Source organism: Plasmodium sp. gorilla clade G2, assembly GCF_900097015.1.
Source record: "Plasmodium sp. gorilla clade G2 genome assembly, chromosome: 7".
Lineage (NCBI taxonomy): Eukaryota > Apicomplexa > Aconoidasida > Haemosporida > Plasmodiidae > Plasmodium > Plasmodium adleri (nom. inval.).
In genome coordinates this window covers 749,403-770,834 of record NC_041699.1, presented here as the reverse complement: position 1 = coordinate 770,834, position 21,432 = coordinate 749,403, and the positions used below count along the sequence as shown (strand labels likewise).

At 18.1% G+C, this 21,432-nt stretch overlaps 6 protein-coding genes across 6 annotated transcripts; 3 read left to right on the top strand and 3 right to left on the bottom strand.

Annotated features, from left to right (window-relative positions):
* Window positions 1–648: 648 nt before the first annotated feature.
* PADL01_0717700 (40S ribosomal protein S10, putative) lies at window positions 649–1,571 on the bottom strand (the record flags this gene model as incomplete). The annotated part of the gene is made up of 3 exons (XM_028681211.1): window positions 649–815; window positions 966–1,127; window positions 1,487–1,571. The coding sequence occupies 3 exons, from the start codon at window positions 1,569–1,571 to the stop codon at window positions 649–651; spliced, it is 414 nt and encodes a 137-aa protein (XP_028537612.1).
* Window positions 1,572–3,391: 1,820 nt separating this feature from the next.
* Window positions 3,392–4,103, top strand: PADL01_0717600 (60S ribosomal protein L11a, putative; the record flags this gene model as incomplete). The annotated part of the gene is made up of 2 exons (XM_028681210.1): window positions 3,392–3,466; window positions 3,657–4,103. The coding sequence occupies 2 exons, from the start codon at window positions 3,392–3,394 to the stop codon at window positions 4,101–4,103; spliced, it is 522 nt and encodes a 173-aa protein (XP_028537611.1).
* Window positions 4,104–6,013: 1,910 nt separating this feature from the next.
* PADL01_0717500 (conserved membrane protein, unknown function) lies at window positions 6,014–8,061 on the top strand (the record flags this gene model as incomplete). Its single annotated transcript, XM_028681209.1, has 3 exons — window positions 6,014–6,871; window positions 7,092–7,704; window positions 8,024–8,061. 3 exons carry the CDS (start codon window positions 6,014–6,016, stop codon window positions 8,059–8,061), a joined length of 1,509 nt encoding a protein of 502 aa, XP_028537610.1.
* A 1,113-nt stretch (window positions 8,062–9,174) lies between these two features.
* On the top strand, window positions 9,175–14,373 carry PADL01_0717400 (conserved Plasmodium protein, unknown function; the record flags this gene model as incomplete). The annotated part of the gene is made up of 1 exon (XM_028681208.1): window positions 9,175–14,373. The coding sequence occupies one exon, from the start codon at window positions 9,175–9,177 to the stop codon at window positions 14,371–14,373; it is 5,199 nt and encodes a 1,732-aa protein (XP_028537609.1).
* Window positions 14,374–14,949: 576 nt separating this feature from the next.
* On the bottom strand, window positions 14,950–17,967 carry PADL01_0717300 (actin-related protein, putative; the record flags this gene model as incomplete). The annotated part of the gene is made up of 1 exon (XM_028681207.1): window positions 14,950–17,967. One exon carries the CDS (start codon window positions 17,965–17,967, stop codon window positions 14,950–14,952), a length of 3,018 nt encoding a protein of 1,005 aa, XP_028537608.1.
* Window positions 17,968–19,658: 1,691 nt separating this feature from the next.
* Window positions 19,659–21,293, bottom strand: PADL01_0717200 (NIMA related kinase 4; the record flags this gene model as incomplete). Its single annotated transcript, XM_028681206.1, has 7 exons — window positions 19,659–19,808; window positions 19,955–20,074; window positions 20,188–20,465; window positions 20,588–20,722; window positions 20,841–20,934; window positions 21,016–21,088; window positions 21,211–21,293. The coding sequence occupies 7 exons, from the start codon at window positions 21,291–21,293 to the stop codon at window positions 19,659–19,661; spliced, it is 933 nt and encodes a 310-aa protein (XP_028537607.1).
* Window positions 21,294–21,432: the final 139 nt, after the last annotated feature.

Below are 21,432 nucleotides of genomic sequence, written 5' to 3'. Positions count from 1 at the left end.
ATATATTATATATTTATTTATTTATATATTTTTAAAGAGTTATTTTTTATGTTTTCATAATTATTTCAATTCATGACAATTTAATATTTCCCCATCCCTTATAATATTTATTACATTTTCCTTCTTGTTTTATTTTATTTTTTTTGTAACTTTCTTTTGTCTATTTGTTATATTAAACAAAAAATAAAAAAAATATAAAAAAAAAAATTCACGCATAAATGAATTATTTAACTAATTATAAGCTTTTTATTATATTATCCGAATAATATAAAAATGAAGATATAATACATATATATATATATATATATGTAATTTTTCATTATTTTGAATAATATAAATTTTATGACATTTTCTTTAAAAATCATTCGTTTTGTAGTAAAAACATAATTAAAGTTTTTTTAAATTTTTATAAATAAATGTATATTAAATAAATATAAATATATAAATATATAATATACATATTATATAGAATACATATATTTATATTTAAAAAAAAAAAAAAAAAATAAAAAATAAAAAAAAAAAAGAATAACAAATATAAGTTTGATTATAATTATAATAAAATATACAATAATATATACATATATATATATATATATATATATATATATATATATATGTGTATTAGTTTAACATATAAAATGTTCTTTATTCAAATGGTCTCCTATCAAAAGCTCTTCCTCTTCCCATTGGTTGCCTTACATCTCTTGATATATCCTCATCCATTTTTGGAGCTCTGTTAACTGTTTTCTTGGATAAGGTTGCTGGAAATATTGATGGGGGTAAGTGTAAAAATTCTCTTAAATATTCAATACCTATACAAATGAAAAAAAATAGTCAAAATGTATATAACATATTTTTTTCCAGGCAAAAAAAAAATAAAAAATAAACTAAAAAATAAACTAAATAAGTGTGTCACAAAAAAATATACGTATAAATATACATATATATACATATATATATACCTTCATTATTTAATATAAAATATTGGTGTTTCCAATTATATTTCTCTTCAACATAATTTCTACTTTTTAATGATTTCAATGTCATCATTATATGCAAATTTGGAACATTTAAATGTGGGTGACGTGGTATCTTTGCGTCTTTTTCAACTACTATAACACCCTCTATAAATAGCCAAAAAAAAAAAAAAAAAAAAAAAAAAAAAAAAAATACATATATATGATATATATATATATAAATTTATGTACACATACAGGCAAAAAATATCAAAAGTTCCTGATTTGTTCATAATTATTTATTTAAAAATAAAATAAATAATAAAACAAAATTATCTTTAAATGTACGAAATAAAAAAATATATATAAATAAAAAATTATTAAACAAAACGACATATAATATAATATAATATATATATGTGAATGTATATTTTATGATATAATAAAATATATATATAATTATATATATATATATTATATTTATTAATATAGATTATTTTTATATTTTAATGTTTATCCTTTAATACCTTTAAAGAGATACTCATAAATGAGTTTCTTGTTTTGCTTGGGAATATAACTATATTTATGATGTGGAAGTGTTTGTTTATCCATTTTTTTAGAATATTATATAAAAATTTAATATAAAAAAAAAAAAAAAAGAAGGAAAATTATAATTTATATGTAAGATTTTATATAATAATATGAAAATATTCTATTATATTCAAGATTTTTTTTTATTTTTTTTTGTTATTATTTTTGAGTAATTTTTTAAGTTCCCTTTTAAATAATATTATAATTTATTTATATTAAAATAAAAAATATATCATTTTTTTTTTTCTTTTTCTTTTTTTTTTTTTTTTTTTTTTTTGAAAATAAAATTTTTTTATAAAATTATAATAAAAATAATAAAATATACATAAATATTTTTTATTATAATATATATTATTATATATATGTATATATTTTATAAATAATATTATGTTGGGATATAAATATATATATATATATATATATATATATAATATAATATTTTAATATTTATTGTATATTTCGAAAAAATGTAAAATTTATAAATATATATAAATAATAAATATTATTATTGTTCGTTTTGTGATATATAATATATGGTGATATATATCTTTTGTTGTATATAGGGTTATTACATATTATATAAAATATATAAAATATTTATATATATATATATATACATTTCTATTTTCATATATTAAAATCTCAACGTTATAAAAAGGATTATTTTAATATATGTATATTTTTATTATAATATATAAAATGATTATTTGTTCTTATTTATATATATAAAATGATATGTTTAATTATGTGCCTCTTAATAAAAATATATATAATAAAAATATATATATATTATATATATATATATATATATATATATTATAATGTTAAAGTAATTTTTTATTTGGGCTTAATATTAATAGTACTATTGAATCACCCCTCTTTCCACTAAAATTTTACCCTTTCAAATAAAAATATGTATTATATTATAATATATATATATATATATATATATGTTATTCAAAAAACCGGACTTTTTAAAATATACTTTGCCCCTCCCCTTTAAATTATTCTTACATATATATATAATAAATATATTTATTTATATAATAAATAATATGATAGAAGGAAAGAAGAGTGTAACGAAAATAATATAATGAATATAAATAAAATGGATTGTATATACATACCATTATAATAATATTATAATATATATATATATATATATATATATATAATATGCATATAATTATATATATTATATATATATTATATTAATATTTCATTTTTCCAGCAATAATAAAAAAATATAAAGAAAAAAAAATATACAAGTGTTATGATGAAGAATTCAATTTTTCTTCTTTTTTTAAATAGTTTGATATATTATTATATATATATTATAATATATAATATACCAATTTATGAACTATATAAAATAAATAAAATAATATTTTATATAAATAAATAATAATATTATGTAATATATATGTAAAGAGAGAATTTTCGATTTTTTTTATATATACATTCTTAATTCCAAAAAAATATAAGCCCATATATATTATATTATATATATATTATATATATTATATATTTTTTTTTATTATTCCAATTTGAATATCCCAAAATTTTTATTTTTCATTTTAATGATAAGAAAAAAAAAAAAAAAAAAAAATTATAGTTTAATATAATGTAATTATTTTATCTTTTCAGTTATGTTGCTTTGTATATAAATAATATAATTTTATTTATATAGATAAAAAATTAAAAGAAAAAAAAAAAAAAAATATAATATAATATAATATAATATAATATATATATTGATATTTATATTTATTTGTATATAGAAATAATTAACTTTTTGTTTTATTCATTAATTTTAAGTTTTAATAATATTTTTATAAAAAATGGAAAACAAAGAACAAAATGTTATGAGAGAAATTAAAGTGAACAAATTGGTTCTCAATATTTGTGTTGGAGAAGTAAGAAAAAAAAAAAAAATAAAAATAAATGAAAGAAAAAATATATGTTAATATATGATATATTGTAAATTTGGACATATAAATATATATATATAAATATAAATATATAAATATATATATATATATTTATATATGTATATATTCTTTTTATTTTATTTTATTTTATTTTATTTTTTTTTTTATTTTTCAGTCGGGTGATAGGCTAACAAGAGCAGCAAGAGTGTTGGAACAATTAACTGAGCAGAAACCAATATTTGGAAAATGTCGATTTACTATAAGATCTTTTGGTGTTAGAAGAAATGAAAAGATATCATGTTTTGTAACTGTAAGAGGTAAGAAAGCATTAGAAATATTAGAGAAAGGATTAAAAGTAAAAGAATATGAATTAAGAAGAAAAAACTTTTCAGATACTGGAAATTTTGGATTTGGAATTCAAGAACATATTGATTTAGGTATTAAATATGATCCATCCACAGGTATATATGGTATGGATTTTTATGTTCATTTATCAAGGTCAGGTTATAGAGTTACAAGAAGAACAAGAAGAAGATCGAAAATCTCAAAGACTCATAAAGTTACTAAAGAAGATGCAATGAAATGGTTTCAAACCAAATTTGATGGTATTTTATTAAAATGAATGATTTTTTTTTTAAAGAAAAAAAAGAAAATTTAAAAGAATTCATATATAATATGAACAAGGACAGCACTATTAATTTTAAAATGGTACTATATGGAAAAAAAAAAAAAAAAATATATATATATATATATATATAATTATCAATTAATGTTGTATTTATATATATGCTCATTTTTACGTTAACTTTATTACTTTTTAAAATTTTAATTTTTTTTTTTTTTTTTTTTTTTTTTTTTTATTATTTTTCATAAAACATTCGACTTTATTTTTATATATTAAACTCTTTTATATATATAAAGAAAAATAAATAAATATTTATATATATATATAAATATATTTATATTTATCTTTTACAACTATTTTGAGGTTGTTTATAAGAAGAAAGAATAACTATGTAATGAATAATAATTGTGAGTAAAAGGAAGAGGCTCGTTGCTATGAATATTTTTTTTTTTTTTTTCTATCCTCCAAGAAAATGTAAAATAAAAATTAAAAAGCATTTAGAAATATGAGTTCTTAAAAAGAAGTCAGATGGAATAATATATTAGACACAAAAAAAAAGAAAATAAAAAAAAATATATATATATATATATATTTTTGTGACATTTTTATATATACATGTCTGTAAATTTTTTTAAAAAAAAAAAAAAAAGAAAAAGGGTCTACAATTTTTTGGGACATAATAGAAATCTTTCTTTCTTTAAGATTAAAAAATTATATAAAAGAATAAGAAACAATATAATGAATAAATATGTGTCCACATTCTTTTTCTTTTTTAAATTATATTTTTATGCATTTATCAGTTAGTACACACAATAAATAAATAAATAAAATATTAAAAAGAAATATAAATGTAAATATATATATATATATAATTATATATGTATATAAATTATATATGTTTAAAAAAGTGTAAAATAATTTTATAATTTTATAATCTTATAATATTATAATATTATAATCTTAAGATGTATTCACATCATCACATTATTATTTAGAATATAATAAAAAAATAAATGATGTTCCTTTATATTCTTTTAAAAAATGTTTCTTCATAATTTATGTAATGAAACATTGCACACACATAATAATATGATATATTAATATGTAAATATAATTTTTAAAAAGAGTACAATTATTTTATAACCAACATGATATATATATATATAAATATACATCATTATTTTTTTATTTTTTTATTTTTTTATTATTTTTTATTTTTTTTTTTTTTTTTTGGGGGGAGGGGGGAAAAAAAAATATAAACTCAAAATATTATGTTCACTTATTTGTGCTTTATAAAACTCATATATTAACATATAAATGAAGATATTATATGTATGTATTTTTTTTTTATTTTTTTTTTTTTTCCAGAAAAAAGAAAAACTAGAACAAATCAAAAGAACAAAAATAAAAAATAAAATAAAAAATAAAAAATAAACACATATAAATATATACATATATATATATATATATATATTATTTATTTTGTTTGTATTTAAATATTTTATCTTTTTAAAAATTCAACTATTTAAACCTTGTGATTAATCGTCTATACATACATACATATATATATATATATATATATTTTTTTTTATTTTTATTTAAATGTGTGTAGCTTTTTTACTTTTATATCTTATGTAATTTATATTTTTCTTATGATATTCTTTTCAACCTGTTTTTTTAATAATTAATTTTTTCATGACCTCATTCAAACGTTTTATTTATTACATACTTTTAAATTTGAACATATATATATGTATATGTATATGTTTTTATTTATTTATATTTATATTTTTATCATTTTATTATGATTTAATGCCTCACTTTTAAATGCCATCCGTTTTTTAAAAAAAAAAAAAAAAAATACAAGACACGACAAGACAAGAAAAAAGGGAATCTCATATTAAGTTATGTGTAAAAAAAAAAAAAAAAAAAAAAAAAGATACATAATAAAATATATAGCAGAAACGATGAAAAGTAAACGTATAAAAAAGAATGTAAAAGAAAAGGATATTATTAACAACAACAATAATAATAATAATAATAAAAATAAAAGTAATAATAATATAAGTAATAACAGTAATAGTAATAATATTCCTTGTTATAATAACGATGTAGAAGAATCCAGCGATTTCATATTTTCCAATCATAATTTAAAGAGTTTAAAAAATGAAGAAAAGAATAATATAAAAGAATTTAAAGAAAAACAAATATACATAAAAGATACATCCTCATCATCTAATTATATAAAAGATGAGATATCTAATAGAAATTCTTCTTTAGAATATGAGGATAATTTTTTTGAAGAAAAGAAAATGAATACATATTCCAAAATAGAAGATAATTTAGAAAATGAAAATAATATAAAAAAACAAAATGATATAAGAAAAAGAAATGATAATATAAAAAATAATATAAAAGATTTAAATAAAGAAAAAACTTCAATTCTTGAGAAATTCAAACAACAGAAATTAAAATCTAAACAAAGATATTGGACTCCACATTGTTTAATAACAACTTATTTATGTGTATCAATTATATTTATTTTAATAGGATGTATATTTATTATTTTATCTACAAGAAGAAAAGAATGTAAAATTTCGTATGGAGAATATAATACATCACCTTTGTTGTTAGAAGTAAATGAAGATAATTGTCAAGGACCTAAAAGACCATTTAAAAAAAATGCATATATTTTTTATGAGCTCCATAATTTCTATCAAAACCATAAAAAATATCTAGTATCAAAATCGCACAATCAGTTGATGGTAATATGAAAAAAAATAAAAAAATAAAAAAATAAAATAAAAAAAAATAAATGAGTATTAAAAAGGAAGACATATGGAAATTGTGTATATAGATAAAATAAATATTTGACATACATGTGTAATATATATATCACATATATATCACATATATATCATATATATCACATATATCTTATATATATCATTCATATAATTTATATGTTTATGTTTGTTTTTCTAGGGAACTGTATATACTAAAGACAGTGAAGTCTCTCAATGTGGACAGATTACAAAAAATAGTGAAGGGAAAATCCTTCATCCATGTGGACTTATAGCTAGAAGTATTTTCAATGACACATTTTCTGTTTATAGAGATAAAGAATTACAGAATATGATTAAATTAGATGAATCTAAAGAAGGTATTACTTGGTATAGTGATTATAATAAATTTAAGAACCCATCAGCTAGCGAAATGGAATTACATAAATCACATGTCGATTTTTGGCTTATGAATGAAAAATATAAAAATGCATTAAATATGAATAATGAAAATGGATATGGAGTTGAGAATTCTCATTTTATCGTATGGATGAAAACAGCTGCTTTATCAGAGTTTAGAAAGAAATATGCTAAAATTAATGATGAACTGACTGTACCTTTTTATGTAAATATTAATAATAATTTCCCTGTTTCTAAATTTAATGGAAAGAAATTTTTTGTTATAGCTGAGGGGTCAGTATTTATAAATGAAAAAGTACAATCACTAGGAATTCTATATTTAGTAATAGGAATTATATCTCTTTGTATTGTCGCTTGTCTTTTATATAATCAAATGAAAAACCCAAGAATTATAGGTCACATATAAAAATAAAAATAAAAATAAAAAGATGGAAATATGGAAATATATAAATATGTACATATTAATGTCATATTTATATCATATGTATATAATATTTTTATAATATGTATATAATATTTTTATAATATGTATATAATATTTTTATATGTATATTTTTTTTTTTTTTTTTCCTTTTTTATTGTTTTGTATTTTAATATCTCGAAATGATAATCCCTTAAATTTTTTTTTGTTTTTGTTTTGTTTTGTTTTTTTTTTTATTTATTTTTGTATTTTTTTTTTTATTTTTTTTTTAATTTTATTTTTCATTTTAACAGATTACATACATACATATATATTTTCTTTTTTTTTGTAAAGTTTAAAATATGCTTTAAATAAGATTATAAAAAAAAATACAACATATAAATATTTATATGTGATAATATAGTAGAATCCTGATTTTAAAATATGCACACTAATATATATAAATATTAAAAAGATAAAATGAAATATAAGGAATAAAGATAATGTATATGTTTATTATTTTTTTTTTTTTTTTTTAATTCTTAAGATGAAATAAAAAATAAAAGGCACATGCTAATATAATATATATAATATATTAAGGAGAATGTATATACATAAATATATACACATATATATATAAATACATATATATAATATATATATATATATGTGTATTTAATTTTAATTTCTTTGCTTAATTCCTAAATGATAAGTATATTTACCAAAAAAAAAAAAAAAAATATATATATATATTTTTTAATATGGATATAATATAAATATATAATAATTACAAAAATATATATATTATCATGTGTATTTAATTTTTTTTTTTTTTTTTAAATAGTCCCTTGAGAACTTCAAAAATTTCATAATAAAAAAATAAAAATAAATATTATAATATGTGTAAAGGTTAATTTGTATTTTTTTTTTTTTTCTTACGTAAAAAAGTTGCGAGTATGTTTTATTTCCACATAAATACATTCTCAAAAAAAAAAAAAAAAAAAAAAATATATATATATATATATATAATATATACATATATATATATTTTTATATTTATATAATTAAATTATATGTTTGTATTTACTTTTTTTTTTTTTTTTTTTAGTCATTAAATATATGAATTCATAAAAGAATTTTCCACCACATTAAAACATACATTCGAGTGTGTAAAAAAAAAAATATATATATATTTATTTTTTTTTTTTTTTGTGGACACATGATAATATATGTTCTTATTTATTGATTTATCGATTTAAGAATATTATGTGATGATTTAAAAAATGATAAGTTCTTAAAGATGGATAATATATATATTTTTTTTTTTCAAAACGAGCAAATATAATAATAACATTGAGCTGATATATTATATATTATATATATATATATATATATATATATATGTTATATATTTTATTTTTTTATATGTATTACCCTTGTATATATATTTTTGACATTATTTAAAATGAGTGTATTAAAATATATAAGAAAAAATTTGTATATTCTCTTTTTCTTATATATTTTGTATATATATTCAAGATGCTTGTGTAATATTAGTCTTCATCCATCGCTAGCCGATTTTTTTGTAGAAACATTTCGAGATAATATTTTTATATCGACAAATAATGTTATAAATAAAAAGTTAATTAATCTTGAATGTTCTAGTGATGATTTATTAGAATGTCACCATATAAACAAGGAAGAAAAGCATAAAACGAATAAAACAAATATAAATGTAAATATAAATGTAAATATAAATACAAATGTAGATACAAATGTTGATACAAATGTAAATACAAATGCAAATACCTATAAATATAATTATTACGATGAAATAGACATACATAATAAAGGAAGTGCAAATAAATTTCATATAAAAGAAAACCATAAAAAATATGTTTATATGTATGATGAATACCAAGATATTAAATACAGTTATTTACATACAAACCCTTTTTATAAAATTACAAAAAAAGATATAGAAAACAAAAAAGAAAGTGAACAATATATATATAAAAAAGATATAGAAAATAAAAAAAATGAAAATATATTTTATAAAATATTTTCATCTTTTATAAATATTATATTTCCTATTTTTAAAAGAAAAGAAAAAAATGAAATTACAAATATTCAAAATAAATGGTATTCACCTTATATTATTGATTATAAAAAAACAAATATTTTATATAATACAGATAATTCATCTAATAATTATTATACTGATAAAAAAAAAAATAAAGTTAAAGGATTAAGTTTATCTGAGCATATAGGAAATGTTAACGATACATCTGTATTATTACCTTTATCACTTGCAATAGAAGAATTAAAATTTAATAAAATATTTAAACATGTATGGGAGGGAACATATAAAAATACAGTTTTTTTAGAAAACACAGCACCATTATCTAGTCACCATAATGAGAAAAAAAATAATTTTAATAGTATAAAAATTACTTATAATGACACTATTAAAGATGTCAAGGCTCTTCAAGAAGAGGAACAGGTGTTATTAAAACGTGGAACGAACAATATGAAAGGAGATAAAAGAGAAATGAAAAAGGAAAATATAAAACAATCAGAAAATACAACTATGACCATAAACAAAGGAGATGTCATCAACACAAGAAGTGATAACAACAAAAGAAATGACAACAATAAAAGAAATGACAACAACAAAAGAAGTGACAACAACAAAAAAAGTGACAACAACAAAAAAAGTGACAACAATATAAATAACAATTATCATTTTAGTCATTATAATAATTATAATTATCTTCATGCTTCTGATTCATCACAGAATCATCATATTCATCAGGGGTCGAAAAAATTAAAACATTTCTTAGACTACAAAAAAAACTCACTGCTTTTAAAATATATTAAAAAATCGAATAGACAAAATGAATATTTTAATATTTTAAAAGTACTAGAAAATGATGTACCTTTAGAGAGTGCTAGTAATATTTTAGAATCCTTAGATATAAAAGAAGAAAATAATTTTGAAGAAATATTTAAAAATAATAAAAATGTAAATGTAGGTATATGTACTAGAGATACATTAAAAGAAATGAGAAAACCGCTTTTTTTGTTTTCTCTTATTTTTAATAGAATAATAGAAAAAAAAAAAAAAAAACTTCATTTAATTTTATTAAACAAGAAATATAAAACACATGATAATTTAAAAAATAAATATGGATATACTTCAAAGTATACATATGGATGTATTTTTTTAAGGTCAATAGAAAATTCAGAAATGGTTATATCTCTAAGAAATAATAAACATATGAAATGTTCTTGTAATAATGAATATGATAATAAAAATAATAATATTTATATTGATAATTATAAAAAGAATGATAATAATATAAAAACTTTATCTCATAATAAACATATAAAGGAATATTGTAACAGCGATGATGATTATAACTCGTGTAATAATAAATATTTATATAATCCTTATGAAAAGGAAAATAAATCATGTTCTTGTTCTAATAATGAAGATGATAAGAATGATATAAAGGTGACAGATGATGAAATATATAAAGAATGGAAAGAAATGAACAAGACATATAAAAAAGGAAGAGACAATAATATGAAGATATTCATGTTCTCTACAAATATGTTAAATAAAGTTAATACATATAAAGATTTTAATTATTATAAAAATATTTATAAATTACATGTAGATTATAACGGTGTATGTAATCATATAATTTTTAAATATAAATATAATAAAAGTAAATTTCTAGATTTCATATTTAATACAAATATTTGTTATAATAATAATTATAGAAATGATAATATACATCTCAGTTATTCTAACTGTAATGCAAAAACAGATATTATTTTGAGTGGTTCATGGGTCTATGGAATGTCCAAGAAAAATGACTTATCTCATAATTTTTTGAATAAAAAGAAAAAAGAAAAAAAAAAAAAAAAAAAAAGTACAAATGATAATAAAAAGAATGATATGTATGTTAAAGGGAGATCATCTCCATATGATAATTCGTATTTGAATAATGTGAATGTAGAAAATATGAGTGGTGCCGATGATATAAATGATATAAACGATATAGATGATATAAACGATATAGATGATATAGATGATGAGGATAATATAGACGATGATGATAATATAAGTGATGTCAATCATATGAGTAATAATATTCATTATAACGATAATATTCTTAACGATGATGATATGAATTACAATTATGATATTGACAGTGTGCACAACAACGATGCTACTAAAAATAATAATAATAGTAATAATAATAGTAATAATAATAGTAATAATTTTAGTAATAATCATCGACATAATAATAATATTCTTTATGATGATAATAAGGAATATCCTAACAACGATTATAAAAAATACTGGAGTAGTAATTCTATACCTAATAATTTTTATTATGATAAGAATAATAAGAACTTATCTGATGGAATAAAAGATGAGAAAGGGAATATATATTGGAATGAACAAGTATTAAATTATAGAATATCATCGTTACATCGATATAAAAGGATGAAGTTATTAAATTTTAAAAGTAAAATAAATGAAGAGAAAAATGTATATTCCTATTTAATTAATAATACAATAAATAATAGTGATGATATATTATTATTATCTAAAAAAGGAATTATTGAATTTAAAAATCCTATTGTATTAAATGAACTTTTGATAGGTTTCTCTTCTAATCCTATATATGAATATATATGTAAAAAAAAAAATAATAAATCTATAATAAGTTCAGATATTAATATATTGAATAATATGAAAGATAAAAAAAATGATAATTTTAATTTAGATGAATATATGAATAAAATATCTTGTGGATATAATAAACCACAATATTTTTATATTTTTTTTCATTTCTATTTAAATAATACTAAAAAATATAATATTGTCTTAGAGATACATGTAGATTATTTTAAAAAATTTAAAGAATATAAAGATATTCCTTTTCAATATGTTAATGTATTAAATTATTTAAGAGGAAATATACATTATTATAGAATTAATAAGATACACATTGAATATTCTCTCTCACCATTTATATATAAAAATGAATATTTTGATCATACAATAATGCCTTTCTATATCTCTATAAATAGTTTAATAGTAAATGAAAGTCGTAAGGTTTATAATTATATCCCTATATTTTTTACTTCAAAAATTAACTTTCTACAAGTTATTAATAGAAATATGAAAAATATAAGAACTGCCTATAATATGAATGTACAAAATAATAAAAGGAGTCACAAAAAAAATGTATCTGATGAAAATGATATTAATATAAACACTACAGGTTCAAATCATGCTAACAATCAATATTATGAAAAAAAAAAAAAAATGATCAACAGTGATAATAATACTATTGCTAGTGATAGTAGGAGAAGGGCAACATCAACAACAGCAACCACATCTTCAACAAATGAAATACTGGGAAGTAATAATAATATAAATGAGGGGACATCAGAAAAACATTTGAATACTAACATGTTTAATAAAGTATTCAAATATTTTTTATCAAAAGAAAATGAAGACCAACACGAAGAAGAAGAAGAAGAGGAAGAAAGAAAAAATAGCCATTTAAAATTAAAAAAGAAAGAAGATTATTCTTATTATATATGGAATAAAAATAATAAAAGAAAAAATAAAAATATGAATCCATCTTATATTAACTTTCATTCCTTTTCTTTTTTTACATCTATAAGTGAATCCATTTTTTTAAAACATGTGATACAATATGTATGTATTACAGATAAGTGTATATATAAACACAATGCAAATAATAATACATTGAAGAATAAAGAGAAAAAAATAATAAATAATAAATATGTAAATGATATATCTTATAACAATGATATGTATGATATATATAATAAGAAGGATTTATATATTGATAATATTAATAATATGTTTTATAAACCATATAATACAAATATTGTATATAAGAATGATATACTTCTTATAAAACCAATATTTAATATATCTAATAAAAAGAAAAGTATAATAAAAGAAGAAATAAAAGAATTAAGTAGTATAGAAAAAGATTATTTACAGTTTTTAAAAAATAATTTATCTAAATATATAAGAGATAATAAAAATGATATTATTGCATATAATATGAATAATGTATATAATTTTGAATATATAAAAAATATGTATATAATTCCTCCATATAATAAAGGAATATTAATAAATATTGAAAAAGAACATGAACAAATATATTTAGATATATATAATAATCTATCTTATTTAAAATATGAAGGTATAAATGAAAAATTATATTATAATACAAAAAAAGAATTAGATATCATATATATTTATGCAGCATTCTTACCATTAGAAAGTGATTTATTCCATTTTAATTATTTATCACAAAATAATTTAACCTTAAATAAAATTCACAAACAACATTATAAAATTATTTTTAAAAATGTTATACCATTTACAAAATATGATGATTTCTATAACATACAACAAATACATCCACAAGAACTTATAGATATAAATTCTTTGAACCTAAAAAGTAATTCCTTTCCAACAGATCTAATGAATCTAAATCTTGATGATAATGTTTATAAAACAAAAATATTGGAATTCATACAAAATAAACTTAAAACAGCTTTACAAATGAATTCAGACGATAAAAAAAAATAATTAAATTCTTTTTATTATACACATCAAATATGTCAACACATAAATATTATATATATATATATATATATTATGTGTGAATATATTATTATTATGCTTTTTAATATTTTTTGTATTTTTTTTTTAACACTTTTATAAACACACATTTTATATATATATATATTATATATATATATGTATTTTTTTTTTTTTTTTGTTATAAAATTATTCATTGTTTTATTTACAAATTATTATGTAAACATAAAACATCTCCTTATCCAATTTAAAAAAAAAAAAAAAAAAAAAAAAAAAAATTCAATTTCTTTCAAATATAAAAGGAAAAACTAAATGGCTATGTCACACACATATATATATATATATATATATATATATATATTTTTGGTACTAAAAAAATAAATAAGTATATAAATTTGTCGTCTTCATATAGTGAGTAATAAAATAAAATATATATATATATATTTATTTATTTATTTATTTATTTATATGGGGGCACACAAAAAATGACACAGAATTAATAATTATGAATATATTATACACATAGCACTACACTTATCTTTTTTTTATATGTCTATTAATATTTCATGTTTCTTTTTTTCTATGCCAGACTTTAGAATCCTTTCCAAAATTAAAATATTGTTCTCTTGTTATAACATTATAGTTATATATATTTGGATCGCTTAACCATACATATGTTCCTATATAATTACTATACAAACTATTTTTATGTGAATAAATATTTATATCCCAATCAGAAGGAAATACTTGACGTAATTCTTTATATAATCTATGTTTAAAATTTCTAAATTTTGTAGATCCTCCTGATATATATATTTGAGAAACAAAATATTTCTGTATATGTTTAGGTAATAATGATATACATCTATATATTAATTCAACTATACTACAATGTTCTAAATTTATATCTTGTGGATTAAATAAAATTTCTGGTATACCTATTCTTTCATTTGTTAAATTAATAATATCTTCTTTTCCTTTTGAAGGATCTCCTAATTTCATACTCATATCTTTTATATTCATATTATCATTTTTATCATCAATTATATAATTCGAAAATTCTTCTTTATAATCATAATCAGAATCTATATATATACAATTATTGTTATAATTATTTTTCAATGTATTGAACACTTTATTTATTTGACGTTTAGATATGTTATTATAATCAATTAATTTATATTGATATGATAAATGGGGTTGTAATTTTTTATTTTTTCTCTCATCACACTTATCAATATTATTATTATTATTATTATTATTATTATCACTATAATTATTGCTATCATCGCTATCATTATTGCTATCATCACTATAATTATTGTTATCATCACTATAATTATTGCTATTATCATCATCACTATTATTATTATTATCATCATCATCACTATAATTATTGCTATTATCATCATCACTATTATTATTATTATCATCATCATCACTATTATCATTATTATTATCATCACTATTGTTACTACCACTCGAACTATCATTTTTCTTTTTTGTTATTATATTATTTATCTTCTTATCATAACTAATACTTGAATTTTCTCTGTCTTCTGTAATATCTGAATTATCCTTTTCATTTATATTCATATCATTTATTGTACTATTTGATTCATTTTCTTTAACAAGTGAATTTATTAGCAGATCACTTTTTTTTTTTTTTTTTTTTTTTTTTTTTTGTTCCATATTTGTTTCTATTTCCTTTTTTTTCTCTTTATTTCTTTCCTCTTTCATTTTTTCTTCTTCTTCTAATTCTTTCATTAATATTTCAGCACGCGCGTCAAGTTTTTCCTTGATCCTTTGTTTCTTTATATTTTCTAATCGTATTTTTTCTGTTTCCAATTCCTTTAAATAATCTAATGAGACATAACAAGCCCTTTCTTTAATATTTTCTACTAACAATTCGTTATGTTCTAAATTTACATGTTTATAAGAAAGGGTACTTTTTAAATAAGAATTTAAAATAGATCCAGAAATCTTTGTTCTTAATACAGCATATTCAATTAATTTGTATTCAATATATGGTAAGACATATGTATGAGAAAATCCAACGTCAATATACAAAGCACATGGATTTCTTAAAGATAAATTATAATTTCCATTTATTATATTTTTATAAAAATTATTTATATACTTATTCCTATAATTTTTTTTAAACATCTTAATATCCTGGAAATTTTTACCATAATAATTTCTATATAAATCAACCTTTTCTGGTATTATAAAATTTGGATCTTGTCTTGAAAAATTCTTTCCTAAATAATTATTATCATATAAGGTTCTCACAACATTGTTGTTGTTATATTTATAGCTTTTTGCATGGGTCTTTAAACCCTGAAATATATAATTATTATCACCCTCATAAATATTATTATTATTATTATTATTATGATTATTATTTAGATTAAAGAAGGAATCAAAATAAAAATCTTCCCAGTTATCACCCTGATATTTATCATCTATATATAGTTTGTGTGAATACTTATTATAACATTCAATATTTTTTAAATATATATGTTTATTTGTAAATATACTTACTTCACCTTTTGTATTCTTTTTATTATAACGTCTTTTTTCAATAATATCTCCACCATTTTCATATTTTTCGCCCCCTTCAATATTTTTATCATCATCTTGAACAAACAAATTATCATTTTGTATATTAAAAATATCAACCTTATTTTCATCAACAATTTCTTGTGAAGGTCTTATCTTATTACATTCATGCGAATTGTCATCAATCATATTATTCATATTATTCACATTATTCATATTATTCACATTATTTATATTATTCATATTATTCACATTATTTATATTATTCACATTATTTATATTATTTATATTATTCACATTATTTATATTATCCATGTTGTTCAAATTTTCTTCATTTGTTTTATCCGGAGATCCTAAATTTTTTATATTTATAACACTATCCGTATCCAAATTATTCTCCATCATGTTATCTTTTGAAGATTCTAATTTATTCATGTCTATATCGTAATTTTCACTTCTTCTTCGTCTTTTTATTACTTGATCAACTTTTTTTGTTGTGGAAGATCGACTACGATAAATTGGGGGATTTAAAATATCATACTGTCCTAAATTTAAACCTATATAAGAAAATGGTAACATTGTTTGAGAAGAAACAATCACAATTTGACCCATATTAAAATATTCAAATAATAATTCAATCACCCCTTGTTTTATATATGCAGGTGTTAAATATGATTCAGTAACACAAAGACCCATTTCATTTATCTTCCCTCCTACAGTGTTCCTACATGAAAAAATCTTCTCCCATATTTTCGTTTCCAACTCCAAATCTAACAACAAACCATCCACGTGAGGACGGTGACAAAAATATTCACATATACTCTGACAACTGTCACTTATATGAAATATATTCTTTTTTCTTATTTGACCTACACAATTAGGTAAAATAAATTTAGGTTCTATCTCTTCACACAATGATCCTTCCATTTGAGAATAACTCGGAAGTATCCCACCTTTTATCAAACCAGCTCCATTATCCAATATTAATTTTGGTATGTCTATATTGACAGGTGCTGACATGTTCAGGCTATTTTTACTATTTTTTTTAGCTTTACAAGCTAATTAATTAATTTTTTTTTTTTTTTTTTATGTATGTATATGAACAGTTAATAAAAAAAAATAAATCAAAATAAAAAAATAAATTATAAAGTAATGGCTACATTGATATATATATATATATATATATATAAATATATATATATGCAGAGTTTTTTTTTTTTTTTTTTTTTTTTTTTTTTTTTTTTTTTTTCTTAATGTGATTCCCAATATATGTTAAATATATTATTTGGCTAGTTGCGTTTTAAAAATGGGGGGGTGTGGGCAAGAAAAAAAAAAGAAAAAACCTTTTCATTTTTAGTAGATACTTAATTCAACATATATAAGAAAAGTGAAATAATACACTGCTACTTTATAATACAATAATATATATATAGTTTCCCATTTTGAAAAATAAAAAAAAAAAGGAAACTGTTATAAAATATATATATATATATATATATATATATATATATATATATATGTATGTATGTATTATAATATATTTTTTATTAAATTTCCTTTGAATTTATTTTATAAAACATCCTAAATCTCTTTTTAAATATATTTATAAATACTAGGGCGTTTATATATTATAATAGAAAAAATAAATAAATTAAAATTATAATATTATAATAATAAATTTTCTATTTACATAATTATAAATGAAAATAATAAATACATAATATCATAAACTTGAATCTTTTATAGGTCCCTTTATTTTTTTTAAATATATATAATAAAATATATATTATAATATTTCTCTATTGCTCATAAAAAAAAAAAAAAGTTAGTTACATATTTATAATATATATATATATATATATATATATATATATGTATATAATATATATTATATATTAATTATTTACTACTTATAAATTCCCTATAAATTTTTGTGATATTTTTTACAAAGTATATTAATTATATAGGGATTTTTATTATATACATTTTGTATTAAGTTGATAATAATATATTATATTTTTATATATAATATTTATAAGAATAATATTATAATGAAATTTATATACATTTTTATAAAAAAAGAAATAAGCAAATTTCACCTATATAACACATAAATATACATAATAATATAGTAGTAATAAAATATACATATTATATATATGTACTATTTTTTTTTTTACTTGATTAAACATTATTTTGAGATATTAAGTTATTTTAATAACAAATTATATTAAACAGGCTTAAAAAGAAATATTCTATTATATGTTTTTAAAAAATATAATACATTAATATATATATATATATGTTTTATAACATGGATGTATTTTTAATATAAATGTAGAAATATAATTTGTTAAAAAATATATTTTTCATATATATATATATATATTTTTGATGGTATTATGTACATAATATTTTTATAATTCAGTGGAATAACATTATATCATATATATAATAATCTTTTCGTTAGTGTTTAAAAAAAAAAAAAAAAAAAAAATTCTTAAAAAGTTTACGAAAAAAATAGAATAATTTTTATTACATAATTAAAATACAAAATTATAATTACACATGTAGACCGAAATAAGGTATGAAAAATTATATCCATATGATTTAATAAAAATATATAACATACATATGTGTATAACATTATACAAACAAAAATCGTATAACAAGTTATTTTATCATATTTATTACATTTTTCTTACAATTTTTTATGTATCAACAACATCCAGTAATAATGTTTTTACTTCTTGTTCGTTGGCTCCTGAATTTTCATTTTCAATAGCTGGCTTTTCTTTTAAAGGTTTTTTCATACTTTGCTTTTCTCTGATTTTTTCTTCAATCAATAATTTTAGTTGTCTCTAAAAAAAAAATAATACATATGAATTAAATAATGAAATATAACATAATATATATATATATGTATATATGTATTTATATTATTACATTTTTCTTAGTGTTAATTCTTTATTTTATTCTTTTAATTTATAATTTTTTTAAAAATTACCTGCACAATATCAGAAACTAGCAGTTGTTGTACTGTTGCTCTATAATTGGGTTCTCTTATTAGCATGCTCTTATAAATGTTATTAAGTTCTTTTGAATATATATTTGGTAAATCAGGTATCTAAAAAAAATATATACATATATATATATATATATATATATATATATATATATATATAAACATGCTGACAATTTTTGGCGACAAGGTCATTATATATCTTTTTATGAATTTACTGGTGCATATCTAATATTGTAACATAATTGTTGTATTCCTTTAGTTGAATGGAAAGGGGTTCTAAAAGTGGCTAGTTCATATATTAGACAACCAGTTGCCCATACGTCTGAAGGCCAACTATATTTTTTATCTTTACATAATTCTGGACTTAAATAATAAGGAGTACCTATTAATGTATTAGCATAATCTAAAGTATTTTCTAGAACTTTAGATATTCCAAAATCGCACAGTCTAACTCTTTTATCGCTATCTATCAAAATGTTTAGAGACTTCATATCTAAAAAAAAAAAAAAAAAGAAAAAAGAAAAAATATATATATATATATATATATATATATATATATATATATATGTATATATGTTTGTATGTACATTTTATTTTTTTTGAATGTAAGCACACCTCTATGAAGAATATGATTTGAGTGAAGAAATTTAAGAGCAGTTAATATTTGAGTTAGCCATATCAGTATACGTTTTTCTTTTATAGGTGTATTTTGTTTCTTTTTATTTTGGATATAATGATATAAATCACCTCCTTTATGCAAAAAAAATAATAAAATAATATAAAACGTGATAATGATTTTATACTCACATATATATAATATATGTATATGTATTATTTATTTATTTTTTTTTTTTTTGGTCGTTCTCACCTTTACAGTGCTTCATAACTATTCTAAGTGTATCCCCTTCAATATAACTTTCAATATATTTTACAATAAAGGGATGATTCAATTTTGATAACAACTAAAAGGTATAGAAACATGACATACAATATGTATATATGTATGTATATTTTTTTTTTTTTTTTTTTTTTGTGTGTTATACTTCAACTTCTTTTAAACATTGCCTCTTTTCTTTCTGAGACATTTGTGAAATGTTTATTATTTTCATTACATAACTTAAGAACAAAAAAGGAATACATATTATATATAAAAATGTATATATTAATATATATATATAGTTACATATTTATTTATTTATTTATTTTATTTTTATATTATTAAAGAAAAGGAGAATTACTGGTCATTTTTTTTATCTCTAACAAGAATTGTATTTCCATAATTTCCTTTCCCTATATCTCTAATCTTTTCATATTTATTCATATTGAATGGTTATATGGTTAAACTTAAAAATAAAGGAAAAGAAATGAAGTGGCTAATGATAATAGTTTTATGCTTTTTATTATATAATGTTGTGTATTATAGATAAGCACTTGAAGGAAAAAATTAAATTCAAAAAGGA